Source organism: Pelodiscus sinensis, chromosome 9 (genome assembly GCF_052426305.1).
Source record: "Pelodiscus sinensis isolate ZL-2025 chromosome 9, ASM5242630v1, whole genome shotgun sequence".
NCBI classification, from domain to species: Eukaryota; Metazoa; Chordata; order Testudines; family Trionychidae; genus Pelodiscus; species Pelodiscus sinensis.
Genome location: NC_143060.1, coordinates 33,457,501 through 33,474,026, shown reverse-complemented (window position 1 = coordinate 33,474,026; position 16,526 = coordinate 33,457,501). Strand labels below are relative to the sequence as shown.

The 16,526-nt window shown below is 41.8% G+C and overlaps 1 protein-coding gene across 3 annotated transcripts in view; it reads right to left on the bottom strand.

Moving 5' to 3' along the window:
* Positions 1-10,319: 10,319 nt before the first annotated feature.
* The window catches only part of LMO4 (LIM domain only 4), a 17,735-nt gene continuing 11,528 nt past the window's right edge, over positions 10,320-16,526 (bottom strand). For 2 of the 3 annotated variants that reach the window (XM_006120248.5, XM_006120247.5), the window contains exons 3-5: positions 16,422-16,518; positions 15,920-16,075; positions 10,320-11,068 (exon numbers count right to left, since the gene is read on the bottom strand). In XM_006120248.5, coding sequence (XP_006120310.1) covers positions 11,060-11,068; positions 15,920-16,075; positions 16,422-16,518 — 262 coding nt within the window. In that variant the 3' untranslated portion in view covers positions 10,320-11,059. Of the gene's footprint in view, positions 11,069-11,197; positions 11,267-13,712; positions 13,725-15,919; positions 16,076-16,421; positions 16,519-16,526 lie in introns of those variants that run through there. The other variant, XM_089780495.1, reaches the window with a different exon arrangement.

Genomic DNA, 16,526 nt, shown 5'->3' with positions numbered 1-16,526 from the left:
GCAAGAGAAGTAGCTAACAGCATTGGGAATGCAGTTCCCAGTGCTGGGACCTGTTCACACTGGTGCATTACAGTATTACAACTACCTGTGCTCAGGGGACAGTGGAGAATTCACACCCATCAGTGAGCAAGTAAAGTAGCAATGTAGATAATCTCTCAGTCTTGTTCATTTATATTTCCTTAAGCAATCGTGTTTTGCTTAAAATACTGGGCAAACTCTTTTTTAGGGCAAGTTTTGTCACCAAAACCCCCTTTTTGGCATTAAAACCCAGGAAGCATTCATATTTCAATGCAGCAAAAGGCATGAAAAATGCCCAGTTTGGACAACAAAAAATTTGTTTCGTCCCTTCTGCTCCCTTTACTGCTGACAGTCATGCAGTGTGTACTACAGGAAACCTTTTTTCAAGGTTATTGAATTCCAGGATGTTTCCCCTAATGCCTGATTATCCAGTCTGGCCAGTGCTTTGAACTCTGCTGCTCTGCAGCCAGGTAAAAAGTAAACAAATGTGCTCCCCTCCTCTTCAAGCCCCAGGAACTTTAAAATCCATTTCCTGCTGTCTGGTTCAGGGTACATCTACACGGCTGCAATAACGGCCATGATGCCAGAAAAACAAGCATCCACACTGCTGTTCCGTTATTTCGACAGAAAGTCGAAATAATGGACAGCTTTTTCCAGCAGCAGTAAACCTCAGTCTACGAGGAATAAGCCTTTTTCCGAAAAAGCTTTTTCAGAAAAGGGTGTGTGTGGACGCAGAAGAGTGAGTTCTTTTGAAAAAAGAGGCCTCCAGGAAATAACACAGGTGCCCTGCTGACCACTCCGTCCACACTCATCACAGCTCGGCAGCTCTGAAAGCAACAGACACAGGGGAGAGAGCTTGTGGCAGGAAGCAGGCCTTGTGAGCTTCCAGACACTGCACAGCTGCCAGTGCCAGATGTCTGGGCACCAATGTGTCAGTCACAAGCCTCCCAAGAGTCCACTGGCCTTCCTAGGGAGCATGCAGAGGGTTCCCAGGAGCCAGAAAAGGCATGCGCCGTCCTGGTCTAGGGTGGAGTTCCTGGCCTCCCTGTGTGTATGGGGCAATGAGGAGACCCTCCAGGATCTCTGCTCCAGACACAGGAATGTGGACATATACAGCTGGATGTCTGACAGCCTGGCCGTGAGAGGCCACAACAAGAGCCTTGAGCAGGTCCAGAGCAAGGTCAAAGAGCTCTGGCAGGCCTACGCCAGGGCGAGGGAGCGCAGCTTATGTTCCAGAGCAGGACCCCACTCCTGCCCCTACCACAAGGAACTCCACCGCATACTGGGGGGGCTGTGCAGCCCCTTCCCCACCTTGGTGGTGGACTTAGGGCTGGAGATGACAATTGCCACCTGCCTGGGGATCCCAGCCCATGATGAGGAGGAAGAGGAGGAAACGGCTAGCACAGTGACCATCACCACCCTGGAGCCAGTACCCCAGGGCCTGGATGTCTCCCAGGCACCCTCCAAGGCTGGGGAGAGATCATCAGGTGAGCGCTTTTAGTTTTTGACACACACAGAGCGGGGGGGAGGGGACAGACGATGAGGGGATGTGGTGCAATCGTTGCTCGGCCTTCTCGGCCTGCCCTTTGTGCTGCAATCTGTGCACGTGGATGCACGTGCAGCGCCAGTCTGTGCCACACAGCAACAGGAGGCAGTCCTGGGGCACCCCTGGGCTCCTGCTCACAGGCTCTAGAGAGGCCAGACACACTTCTGGCCCCCGGGGGGTCAGCCACTGCTGGAAGGAGGCTGGGGACAAGGGCACATGCCCGCCCGCACAAAGACTAAGGAGTGCCACACACAGGCATGCCTGCATGCTCGAGGCACCACTCATTCCAGGGGACAGTGCTGCCAGGCGCAGGTGTGTGTGCAGCCCCTATGGAAGTCCTAGCAGCTCGAGGCTCCTCTCCCTGCCATTGGATCCCAGTGTGGCTGGAAACTTCCCTTGCCTGCTTGCCCGTGGGACAGGGGAGGAGGGTAGAAAGCATGGGCCCCTGGGGACCTCTGGGCCCCTGTGAGGCATGGCTCACTGTCCAGGCCACACATGGCCTTTCTCCCGGGACATCACCGTCCTCTGCCCCAAGAACTTGTTCTCAGCTCACTGATGAGGGCAAGGCCTCAGGGACTGTCTCTCCCAGGCAGACGACCCTGTGCAGCAGGATGGTGTTAACAGCTCTCACTACCTGCAGAAGGAGGCAAACAAAGACACAAAACAGAGCATCAAAGGGGGTGCCTCAGCCCTTGGGAGGTCCCCGAGTACTCTCCTCCCTCCCCCTCCACAAACATCCTAGCATCCAGCCCCTATTAAGCCCTCTTTCCCTCCTCCCCCCCCCCCCCCCCCCGGGCTGTATGAGGGTGGGACTGCAGAACCGCCTTTGGACGGGGCTTCCTCCCACTCTCAGGCCACCCCCCGCACTCCAAACCTCTTTTTCCTAGGGTTTCCTTTTCCAGTATCCCCCCACGCAGGGACTGCAGTCTGAGAGTGCCTTATCTCCATGAGGAGGGTCCCAATGATCAACTTTCCTATGCTGAACTGGTTGCCCGCGGATTGGTAAGTATCTGGAGTGGTGATCTTCCAGATGGCGATTGCGACCCGCTTCTTCAGGGGGATGGCAGGTCACTTCTGGGTGTCCCATCGTTGGAGGGCAGGGGCGAGCCAGGCACACAGCTCCATCAATGTCTCCTTCCTCATATGGATGTTGTGGAGACACTGCTGGTCGTCCCACCACTCTATCACCAGTCTGGTCCAGCCTCCAGAACCTTCTCTCCACTGTGGGGTGCAGTTGTAAGGGCCTTGTTCCCACACACAGGCAGAGGTTCTTAAATATGAGCTCGGAGTCAAGCTCATGCAGGACCATGAAGGCAGCCTGCAAAAACAGCTGCAGAAACTGCAGCCTGGCAGTGTGGGGCCATTGCATGCCCAGAGGCAGCTCCAGCTCCATAGCAAGGAGTGTGCTGTGGTGTCCAAAAGCTGGGCAACCAGAGCATGCAGTGGAAATGCTTTGCTCTCCCTCAGAGAAGGCGGCAAGCAAGCAGAAAAACATGAGAAACAGCTGTCTTGGGGAATCCCTTGAAACACGTGTCTCACATAGCCTTAGGCAGCAGCACCCAGAAGCAACTGCTGATCTAATGCCCTTCCTGAACTGGTTCCGGGTGGCCTTAAATACGAGATAGCATCCAAACAGTGTGATGCTATCTTTCGAAATAGCATATCGCTATTTCATTGCACTTTTTATGTGTGGACGTGCTACTTTGAAAGAAGCTTTTCCGGAAGATCTCTTCTAGAAAAGCTTATTCTGAAAGAAGCTTGTAGTGTAGACATACCCCTGTATGGAGTGCTCCTCAGAGTGTCATCTCAGGGAATCAGGGGTAGCAATCACTCAAGATGCTCTCCTGCTTGGAGTACCCCAGAGCTCTGGGATCTCATCAGTGTGCGGGACGAAGAATTGGTGCAATCACAACTGCGAGTGACCCGTAGAAACTGGGACACGTACAGCCACATTTCTCAAGCCCTGTGTGAGAAGGTGTTTGAGCAAAACACCCTGCAATTTTAACCCACACACCTAGGCTATGTCTACACTCATGGCTTCTTGCGCGAGTAATATGCAAATGAGGCTAAGGGTGGAATATCGCTGAGCCTAATGCATACCTAATGAGCCACCACTTTTTTCAGAAGAGGCTCTTGCGCAATGCCGTTACACCTATTACTTTTCAGGAAGATCGGCATTGCACAAGAGAGTTTTTCTTGTGCAAGAAGGGGCAGTGTAGACGCTCCTTCCTGTGCAAGAGTCTCTTCTGAAAAAAATTGTGGCTCATTAGGTATGCAAATGAGGCTCAGCAATATTCCAAGCCCCAGGATGGCTGTGAAGCAAAGAGGTGGTTGACAGGACATTTTTCACATTCCCAAAAATGCCTTGTGCTATGTTGCACATTCTCATAGTGCCTAGAGACTAAAGGTGACACCAGGCAGTGTGTGTTGCATACCCACATTGCTTTTCTTTTTCTGTCAACAGGGGAGCTAACAATGTGACCATAATATATCAACATAGGGTGGCAATGTAAATGTGATTTGGAAACTTTCTTTTTGGTGGTTTTTGCATGTCAACATTACTTTGGTCACCAAAACTTTCCAGTGTAGACATAGCCTGGGACTGTGTCTAACTGGAAATTGAGCAACAAAACTTCTGTCATTCATAGGTGCTTAACACCTCCCCCCCCACACACACACACACCTGTTTAGTGTAGACAAAGCCCAAATATAAGCCCTGCTGTCTGAATTTAGTTCAGCAAAACAACTGGCCCGAGTTTAGTGTAGATGATAGTTCGCCTGAGAGGTTAAGGTGAACTGCAAAAGTTTTTAGCAAAAAACTTTCTTATACAATCCCCAAAGAGGCAAAAATATATTTCAACAATGTAATTTAACAAAATTAGAAACATACCTTTGCTCCTGAGGCATCTGGACTGTAGGCTTTGAGCTCAATCCTGAACAGTGCTGAGGGTCTGTTGTGAGTTTCTGAGCATCCTCCTTTTCCTTCATCACGGAGAACAAGCACCAGAAACCAGATAGGATTGAGCCTTCATGATTATGCTGCCTGGGAGAAAGGCATTATATCTGTACCCATCAGGCCTTATCCTGCAATTCTGTTCACATGACTAACTTTACTTAGGTGAGTAGTGGCCATTCAAGTCATTGGCACTACTGACCATTACTTACGGGCCAATTTGCAGGCTTGGGGCCTACTCTTGACAGAGCTATTCCATTTAAAGCTCTATTTTCACTCCATAACTGTCTCACAACTATCCCTTTGGGGCTGAAAGTTTCTCATAGTTAGTCTCAAGCTTCATGTTACATTTTGAAGGAACACTTCCAGAAAACGACTTGAACAATTTTTTGAGTGAAGTTGGTGGTAAAAATAATGCATCTTATACAACAAGTAAAAGTAAGAAACGTTTTTGTACTTTTAGATGACTTATAAAAGGTGGTTGTGACTTTTTCAAACTCAGCATGGACTCCTTCCTCAGTGAGGACAAGTGCCTGACATGCATTAAGGAACTTGGTTCTCAGAGAAATCTCCTATATACTTGAGAGAGACTGTGTGTCTATCTTGCCATCTGAGAGTCTGTTTGTTCAAGAACTCCTCCTGAAGGATAAGAACTAAGACCCCCCTCCCCAATCTGAAATTCAGCTTAAGGGTTTGGTTGTTCCAGGGCAATGGGATGTGCATGGAATATGATCATTTCACATCAAATGGAAAGGGAGGGCTATGATAGCAGGGACAGTTATACTCCAGAATGACCACAGGGAAGCGGGGCAACAAGCAAGTGCCCCCCTGACATCCCTTCAGCTCCAGAGAGACATTGAGCTGTAGAACAAGCAAGTGCACCACTGGTGGGCCCCATTCCCACCCCGAACCCCTTCCCAGACCTTCCTACCGTCTGCCCTGATTCCTGGACCCCCACCCCAGCACTGAGCATCCCCTCCTTCACCTCCAGCCCCCTACTGTGAAGGGACTGAGCAACATCAGGTAAATTTTCTAGTAAGGTTATAAATATCTGGCCCTTATCAATTACGCACAGATTTAAGCACGAGTAACTTGTCTTATGAGTAACTAACAGGCCAACTCACATTTTGTAAACTATTACAAAGGTTTAGTCCTTAGTAGAGTTTCTAACAGGAAAAAAAAAAAAAGAAAAAAAAAGATTAGGTATTGGGCATGGCCTCTACAGAATTTTCCAATCACCAAAATTATTTGTATGACAGTAAGACTGAGAGGCCCCAACAAAGAGCAGGGCCTATCTGTGCTAGGTGCTGTGCAGACACACACAAAGGTTAGATGAGGATATAGAAGTATAGACAGGGTAGCAATCAGGCCAAGGTCACAGAGTATGTCTACACTGCACTAAGGAGTAAGTCTCCCCACCTGGGTAGGCAGATCTGCACTAGCCTGGCTCAAGCTAGCATACGGATAATAGCAGTGCAGCCATTGCACCTCTGGCAGAGACTCCGGATAGAAATCAGAACCAGAGCCAGGTGGGGCTTCAGAGCCTAAGCTGCCACCAGAACCTCAGCATTCACACTGCTATAATTGTAGGGTACTTGCTCAAATATGGACTGACAGCTTGCACTGAGCTGTAAACATACCTATTTTTTTTAACATCTTTCAAAAATTCACCACTGGGCAGAGGGCTCAGGCCCCAGTCCTGCCTCATGGGCCATGCAGATGGACTGGTGTGTCTATGTAGAATCCCATTAGTTTCAATGGGGCCCTGCCCGGGTGTAGCATTCTGCCCCTGTGGATCACAAGGTAGGATCAAGGCCTATGAAGTTTCAGCCCCTGAAAGAACATTTTTAAGACCAGGGGGAGGTGCAGAGGGTGGAGGGAGAGGGGTTTATCATAAAATGGCTCTAATCTAATACACATGGCAGTTGTGATATCATTGCCACTAGCACAGAAACCAGGGTGTGCACAGCCATGACTGCTCAAAATCTCAGGGCTGGTCCCAAGTTTTGTTAAAATGCAGCGATGGATCTGAAATGTAATTAACAGCTATAAAAATGCATTCTTCTTTGGAGTTCTTACAAAAAGGGTTTTAATTTGCACCAAAAACTTTGCATGTCATTTTTAAAGTTCACCTCCTGATGGAGCAAGCTCAGAATTTAGTACTCTTGCTGTTTGTGTAGTTCCCTAGGAACAATATTTTAATGCTAGCAAGAAAACAGAGGATATGGACAAGAAAGTTGGATGTCTTGATCACTGTTCCCCATAAGCTGAGCACTTGGGCAGCCACTCAGGAAGTTTCAAATGCCACCCAGCTGATTAACAGAGCACCCACAGTGCCCACAGCTAGCAGCATATGTTTCTACAGGTGGTGCACATCTACATATGTCTCAGTGCATACAGCAAAATTTATTCCACACATGTATGGAGGAGGGGAAAAAAGGGAACCTTGATCTTGGTCACTTAAAGCAGTCTTGCCTGTTGTAGAAGTGTGCATATAATGACCATTCTAGATTAATTTCTGGGTTCATTAAAACAATTTATACCACAATCATTTTGCATTTTGTTCTAGCCTTTTATTAGTTGCAATTATGGAGATACAGTAGCCCTGTTTACACAGCTCTAACAAGTCAGGACCTATAGTACATTATTGGCTTAAGCCCCCCATTTCCAACTTGCAGTCCGTTCTCAACAGACTCAATCTGAAGTTGGAAACACTCCCTGTAGGAAATGTGCACATCCTTGCTTACACAAGAACAGAACATAATAACTTTAGGTACTGTAAGTTGCAAGTTCAACTTACAAAGATCAACCCTGACTTGTCATTGCTCTCAGCATGTTCACAATGAGATCAGAGTGCTTCAGTGAGTGCTCAGATTATTTTAACTCGACAAGGGACATAGGTGAGCGTGTTCTACTTCACTGTTATTCCAAGCTCTGACTCAAGAGAGAAAATGAGAGCTGCTCACTGTTTAACATGCATTCAAAGCACTGCCAATCTAAAATGGCTGCTCAGTAATACTTTAATTGCAGTTTCATGGAAACAAATTGCTATTTAATTGCAATAAGCTTTTCTGTGGCTTAGCTGGACTGACAATAGACATACACCTGGAACCAAAGCAACAAGCAACAGCAATGGCTAGTACTTTGTTTTATAGGTTCTGGTAAAGAGGTCAGTCCAAGAATACAACCACTTAGAGATAATGCAACCCTAAAGCAGGTTAGTACTTAAAATTAAACGTTGTGGCATCCATTGACTTTATTCTCTCTCTCTTAATGGAGCTGTTTGGAATACTGGTTCATGGCTGTTTGCCAGGCTCTGATCTACAACTCTTGGACAGCAGCGAGTTTAAAAAAAATTAATTTCAAATTATATCAGTCATAATAAGGGATATGAATTCATACTATATTGGCATTTGCAATTTTTTTAGTATTTAACCTAAAATTAGCAGATGCAAATTTTATTAGTGTTAACTAATAAGGCAAACAGGAGCCAAACTCAATGTGGTTAATGTGTGACAATTTCAGATGCTTCATTCTGGGGCAACAGCCTCATTTTATATTTCATAAGATACTGCATAACCTGTTTAAATATTTAAAGATAAATCATGGAAGACAGGAAAGACAGTATCTTGTGGCAAACAGAATTTGGTTCGGAAAGGCTTAATGTCCTTTCCTGCTGGGATGAGTAAATCTCATAACTAGACAGCTGGATAGGTAAAAAACATTAAACCCTTTGAGAAGGCAATCTTTTTTACAAAATTGTTTCATTAATAAGAGTGACAATTTATATGATTGAGACATTTATGCAATATAAACAGAACATTTTATCAGTTCACTATAATGATTTCAGATTAGTAATATTTCATTTTTTAAACATTCATCTTTGAAAGTGTGGCAGCTCTTACTAAATGACACTGGATTTGTATGGCTTTTCAGAAACACTAAGCAGTATATATTTCAGACTCTGTAGTAAACACATGATAAAAAGGTGAACAAGTACATGTTTTTCCTTGTAGACATCCTTAAGAGGAAAAAATAGCACAAGTTGTTTCGCACATAAGGACAATCTAAGAAGCCTTCTATCCACACCCAGAAACCCCATTAAAGTTCATTTTGTTTGAAATGCCTCCGGTTTCAAGAAAGTGTTTTACCTAAAGCAAGTCTACTACTTAAATATGTTCCATTGTATATTCATAGCTCCATTAGTCCTCCTCCAATTTTGCACATCAAAGCAAAGGCTTCACCACTTGCCTGTGGATTATGCTAACATGAGTGACATTTGTAATCTTATAGGTCTGCAACTTGAGAAATGCTTTTAAAGCTCGCTATTAAATAGGTAGCTGTGCTTTATGAACCAGTCATATAATAGTTTATTTAAAGCCTTTAATGAACTTCAACCTCTACATCACTAAATGCCATACTACATTACTCACTAAAAGTTATTAACCATCTTCTTAGCACTTCTAGATTATTGGACAACTAAAAAGCTGTACGTGGTAGATTTAAATACTCTACCATGAGTGCTTATATTGATAGACTATAAAAGATGTCTACAATCTCACTAATACTTGGATTCTATATTCACATGTCTCAAAGCATCTTTGCAAAGAAATTAAAGCAGCACAATTTGTAGGACTCTACCTAAAGATTTAGTACTGGATCAAAAAAAAGCTTAGTAGACTTCTGAAAAATCTGTAATTATTTTTTAAATAAGCCTCTGAAAACTATCCATAACTGATATTTTGTAAAATACCATACACTTCATACACTCACACCTTTATCTTTTGTATTCCACAGCATATGGTCAACCAATCTCTCCTCTCCTAAAGAAGTTCCTTATTTTTTTCTAAACAGAAATTCAGTAGACTTTGAATACAGTGAAGGCCAAGAAATAGGATGCAAGGAGAAGCTTGTTTAGAAACACAGAAAGCTGGACTTCAGGTTAGGGCTCCCATCAGCATCACCAGGGCTGCTCTGTAACCAGGCAAAGTGAATTCATAAGTTTTTTTAAAAGCACAACTAAAAATGTGAATAGAAATATTATATACTTCAAGTATGATAGTAGTGACTTTTGCTAATGTTTAACAATGTTGTAATGCAGTAGAGGCATTATCCAGGCCCCCTTAACATTGTTTCCTGGTAGAAGACATACAGTATATGTCCTGAGGCTCTTATATTTTTCCTGTATCTCGCAAGATCATGGAATGGTGTTTTTTGTTGTTTTTTTTCCTGAATGTTGTATGGTTAGTCAACAAGCATTTCAAGGAAAAAGCTAGTTGAAATCCTACTTCTTCAAACTTGGGGGGGGAGGGGGGGGGGGAGACGATCACATTTCAGAACATGTTAGTGCCAAATCTTATAGCCAAGATTCAGAGATATTACTATACAAGTACTCCTCCTCATAGGAATACCCAGTGCAAGAATTGTGGCAGAGCATACATTCTCTTGTAAGTTTTTCGTGTAACAATTTTTTAAATGCAGTCTTCCCTTCTGAAGAATGGCTAGAGAAGGAAAGACCATGGTTACTTTTGTACATACCAAGATTCATTGTAACATGGCTGAACTGTAATGATATGCTTGCTGTTATCAGAATTAATATTCAGAACAAAAAAATTTTTGGAGCATTGCTCTGTACTTCTGCCAAAAGTGACACAGTTAAGTAGTTTGACAAATTCCTTACTGGGAGGAAACTATAAAAAGAAAACTAGATTTAAAGTTATTTACAATTAAAGAAACAGCTACATAAAGTTTAGAATGTCGTATATAACAAAGCAAGGCTTTTAAAACCCGAAGTCAATTAAATGTTTTTGTTTTAAGTTTTTATTATTTAAATACACCATACTAGAGCAAATGTCTCTGAAAATATCACAAATAAAAGATTTTTCTTCATTCAGCAAATTAGAAGTAGGTGAAAATTTCTACACAGTAGCTGCTATGAGCCTGACTTTTTTTTCCTTTTTTTTTGGCGCCATGGGAAGTAGCAACAGTAGGACAAAAACACTTACATGCATACATACATTGTATTTTACAGAGATACAATAAAAGTGTTTGTGATAGAATATCACAAAAGCCACATCTTTCCTTTACCTCATGTTCAGTTTGATTGAAACACATTTCCTTACAACACTTAAATATACAAAGAGCAAACAGAATGTTGTTAAGGTAAAACACTGGGTACAAACTCTGGCCAGTGCCCTGCTAATTGGTAATGAGGGTAGAAAGCAGATTTGAATACTGCTTTTAATTAGCTTCAACCCCCCCTCCCTCCCCCAACTCCCACAGATGTCCTCCAGTGGATTTTTTTTTCCATTTTCTCTACAGTCTCCCATTAGCCCAGGTTCATGGAGTCCTTAAGGTTCATATTCAGTCATTTTAATACACCGATAAATGTAGGAAGGGCAATCAAGAATAAAGAAGGTGCAATGGCATGGAGCTGGCATTGATGCTAGCTACAAAGGTGACTTGTCTACTGGAGACATGGGATCCATCTGTGATGAACAAAATTTGAGATGAAGGCACGCATTCTGCATTACTCTGACCTCTTAGCAGACCTGTAAGAAATAAAAAATGGGCATCTTAGCTAACAAGCTAAATTTGAGATATGAAACTCCAACATACTGCTTTTGTCTTCTTTTATTCACTAATCTTTTTTATTAGATCACTTTCCAGCTGTGACTTGATTAAGGCTTTCTATACTACTCATTCATGTCACTAATGTTCAAACTCTGAAGAACTAAAATAAACATTTTCTGCAGGTTTTAACTGGAAGAGATCATAATAAGTGTACTTTCTGAAAGTCTCAGGTGTGAAATCTTACAATGAAAAAGGTGTTTTTTCTGGGCCCCTTTTGAAAGAAGTGAAATGGTATGCCTGGCCTTTGAAGAAGCTAAGTAATATGATCTTGTAATTGGAAGAATATAAGTGTGCAAAGCAAATAAGAAATGCAGCCAATATCCTTCCAAGGCAGCTTTGGTTAATATTCTGCATAGCACGAGAGCTAGACAGAGATATTTGGGGATTTTTCTCCTCCCCCTCCCCCTTTTAAAAATTTCTCATCTGCTATGTTACTTAATGTTACATAAACATTTTAATATCTGAAGTCAAACATGGTCTTCCACACTGATGTGTTAATGAATTGTGATAATTAAAAGTGCCTAGCTCCAGAGAAATCTAACTTTCATGGATAAAGTACAAATGATCATCCACAGTCTTCAAATACAATCTGTTTGCAATTACCAAAATGAAATAATATGTATTAGATTTTTATGGTTTTTAAATGATATTTCAAGCTTCCCAGGAAGTTCTTTTCACCCTTTAAGTTACTAAAAGCCTGAGGTCTAGTAGTAACTGCAACCCCCCACTTTCAAGCTAATTAAAGTAGAGGAGGCTTGGAGGTTTAATTCCCCAGAGCTGAAGCTCAGTGTGAGAAAGGTAATTTGTCTGTCCAGAACAAAGATTAGGGAGCAGCCAGCAAGCATATTTAATAAATGAGCATCAAATATCCTCTACTATGGACACAGACAACACCAATTATGTAACTACAAGGGAATTGTTGAGTGATATGTAAACGAAGATTTTTTTTTAAAAAAAATCTTCTCTAAGAGATAGCTTGCATCTTGCTATTCTAACTCATACTTTATTTAAAAGTTTAAGAGCTAAAGATAAGTGAACACTCCAAAACATTGCTCATGGGTGCAAAACTTACACCACTTTGAGAAATAGAAATGCTGCAACAAGCGAGAAATAGTAAAATACTCTGAACTGCTAGAAATGACGAATTAGGTGCAGATTCTAAAATGTGCTTCCATGGCAGGGAACCCTCTCCCCAGCTCTTTAAATAATGGGGCACCCAGGACCTTATGTCTTAGCACTCCAGGGCTTTGCATTGTGCTTGTAACCAACACAGTTTAAAGACTAGGGATGTTAAATTGCTGTTATCTGAATAATCATGTAGTCAATACAATTTGTATCAACTACACGATTAGCCAATAAGGACCAATCTTCAGAGCCACAGCAAGTGTAGCTGCAGCAGTCAGCTCAAGCCGGGACTGAGCAATCCCAACTTGTGCTGGCTCCAGAAGCCACTCACACTACAGTTTTGCATTTTAAATGCAGTAAGAGCCCGGCGGCTCTTACTACATTTAAAACGTAGAGGCACAGTCTCCTGGACCAGCACAAGCCAGGACTGCTTGGTCTCAAACTCGTTCTGAGACCAGCAATGCTTGTTCACCATACCTCGCTCTGGCCTCCACAAACAGAGGCTGCTTCAGCACCAGCTCCTGTTCGCCGTGGCCAGCCACCATGAACAGGGGCTGCTTGCTGGCAGAGGCCCCTGTCCGCAGTGAGTCTTGGCCCACTGTGGGCAGAGGCTGCTTCCCAGCAGCCTCTCCTATCCGCCCTCCCCCCACACCACCACTACCAGGCTGCCTCTGATAGAGGCAGCAGGGCAGGTGGGTGGCACTGCAGAGCTGGTGCTGGGGGGAAGCTGGCTTTTAAGCTGGCTCCCCCAGCACCAGCTCCTGTCCTTCCCCTTTGCTGCCTCCAGGAGAGAGAAGTAGATATTCCAGCTGACTATCCAATAAGCTTATGCTTATCAGGTAATCGACTACTCACTAACATCTCTATTAAAGCACTCCTTTTTTTCCAAAATACACAGCAAGTGATGAAGAGTTGTAGGTAAAACATAGCTTAAAAAGGTGAAAGACAGGAAGGTAAAAGGCAGGAAGAGTTAATATCATTGCATGTATTTTTTTATGTGAAAAGCAATGTTAAATAGTCTATTTAGCTCGGATCTGTGCCAATCATAGTATAAACTGTGGCTTTACATTTGAGAACTCTATTGACCAAAACCATAGTAAGTTTACCCCAGAGCTATCAAATATAGCTTCATAAAACAGAGTCACAGTACCAAGAACTCCTACTTGTATTAAACTCTGCTCAGATCCCTAATAGCTAGTTAGCTGTGAATAGCTGTGTCAAATTCTGCTCTGCACATAACCTTTAGTGAAAGAGCAAAAACCCAGATTGACTGGCCTGTAATGTTTAATACTGGGTATTATATCTATTTCAGCTAATGCTGTTTAACTGGAAGTATGTTTTTATTCAGTAGCCCCATAACAGATTTTGGAAAGTGTTTCTAATATGTACATCCTTTAAAATAGTGGTTTCTTTAAAATGCAGAGAACATTTTTGCACCTTCCTCTTTAGCTTCCAAGACTCTTGAAGTCAGACCCTAGCCAGTTTCCTGACATATATTTCATATTCGTATTAGTCCAATTCCCCCTGTGAAAGTGGGTATGAAGAAAGGATTCATAAGATATACTAATTGTGAGATTTTGCACTCCAATTTTCTCCTTAACACCTCTGCCTGCCTCATTATATACTGTAGCAATGCAGTTAATAGCCAATGATAGTGATAATGAGGCCCTGTTCTTATTAAATGCTTCCTCTGCATTTAGCTCCTAGTAGGACAGCAGCAATTTTGCAAGCGCGAAAGCCAGTTTTACTTCTCTTTTCCTCACTCTGTCTCCTGGTACTTATTGTAACTAAATCATTTTTGTTTTGCTAAAGCATAGCAGGAAACTGATAAAACTAAGTGACAATTTAGACATCCATTTGAAGTTGCAATAGCACAGGGCAAGTGAATAAAGCACTTTTTTCAGAATTGCAAACTTTTTACTATTGTATACAAAGATGAATGGTTTTACCTATATTTCTAAATGGGTTCTCTACAACTGTTCATTTTACGGATTCATTGCCAACTAGCCTGTATTATAGATTGTTTCATTAAGCTACACAGTAGTATACACCTATAAATCCTTACATGTGTTTATACTTCCATGAACAGATCTCATATTCTTTTGCATAACTATTTAGTAGTGAGGAACAAGTAATTAGGACTCAGTAATCAACCCAGTTATCCTGATTGACAAATTAAGTAAATAAGTGTTCATATTTTGATGTAATTACACTTCACTTTCTAAGAGACTGGAAATATTCTAAAAAGTATTCAGTATATTTGTGCAGCATAAGAGGCAAATATGCCTATAGTAATATAGCAATGCAACACAAAACTAATAAAAATAGAAACCAGTTTGTGTTTTCCTGTACAAACTTATCCACTAAAGAAACCATTTAAAATTCTTCTTTTGTATGTTACAGAATACTTAAGAAGCCTAGCATTTTCCCTAGATATTTTTAATCTTCTGAATTCCTATTTGCAGATAAATGTTATTTTTTGTGATCCTTACAGACATTAATGAAGTTCCTATTGTAAATCTATAAAGAATTACCAACTGAAGTGTGCACTTTTTGTTTCAGTGCAATAACTCAGTGCTGTGTGATTGCCTGGGTTAATGATGAAAAAGTCAAATATACTATCAGAGCTGATGGAAAAATCTATCACCAATCTGAAATTAAAATTCATCTGTGGTCAATAAGATTTAATATCCATGCAAGTGGCGCTGTAAAGAGTAAATGAATCAATGTCATCAATACATAATCAGTATGAAATATGAGGTGAATAAAATTATGTGCAAGAGTCATACATTCACTCTTTTCTGGACCAGTGTGGAATGAACAGTCTCTTAACTGAAGGTTGACAGTAATTGTTACAAATTAGGCACAGCAGTTATCAAAATGCACTCACTTGCATAGCTATAGAACTTATTAAGGATATTAAAATAGATCTAAAACTATCCAGTTCTAAGGGGTACAGGAAAACTGTTGATAGATTTTTTTTTTTCCCCTCTGCTACTACTACATAATGTGTATACTCATAATTTACTTGCAGCTGTGAGCCAAAACCTGTAAAAGCACAGAGATACACAATCTCTACTGAAAGATTAGTGTTATGGAGAGAGAAGAGAATAAAACTTTGGTTTATAAATAACATGTTAAAATGTCAGACTACTTTTCTAAGGATACTACAGTTTTAGAATATTAGTTTAGGAAACACACTCAATTATGTTAGTCTGAGACGGCATGTGTCCTAATTTCTATTAATTCAGAAACCTTTTCTTCATAAGATATTAATTACCATAATTAAAGGATCTAATTTCCCCTTCTACAATAACTTGTTCACTTGCAATCCTTAATCTCAACATTATAAAATTAAATGGTTCTCTTTACATAGAGTTTATATTAGGGTTTGCTCCCCACATTCCATTATATTGTATAACTAGTAATGATAGAGATACCCAAAACTGAATAAACTAATGCAACTTTCATATTTAAGGGTTTCTATTGTCTCCCAAATTACTATAACTAAGTTCAATTATTCTGAAGTCTCTTAAACAGCAGGGGCGGAGGAGATGCAAGGGAACAGCGTACACTAGTAGTTTGAAAAGAAATTGATCTTTATGTAGTTCTAAAAAGCTTATTAGTAAATTGTGAGTATTCACCTTCTGGTCTGGCAGTAGTGGATTGCTCTGAAGTGAATTCAAATGGCCATTGATGAGAGCTGTAGGTCTATCATGTTCACAAAATAAACTGCCATTGATGTAGTGAAACCGGTCTCCTGGGACCAGGCGATTCCGGCAGGTAGAGCACGTAAAACACTGAAAAGGAAAGACAGTAAATGAAACTGGCACAAATTAAAAATGCTACAGGTTTAAATATTATTCTTGAGAGGCTATCAGTAAAACATGAGGTCTGAAGCTGGTTAGTTTCTATGATCACCAAAGATAGCATTTGACTTGCCTGCTATTACAAAACTGAAGCGTAGTTTTACTGATTATTAGAGGGCTATACTATGAACCATGGGAAGTTTTATAACACATTCTTATGAGTAAGTAATTGCCCTGCACATTATGGCTACATGAAAGACGGAGAAGTTATACTATGTAGGAATCACATTGTGAAGTAGTGCCTTAGCCAAGTCAACAGAAAGGAAAAGAGACCTACCTTAAGATGATAGACATTGCCTTGTGCCCTCATGACCAGCTCACTAGCAGGAATTGACTGTCCGCAAGCACTGCAAGCGCCACTATTCCCAAATAACCTGAAAAA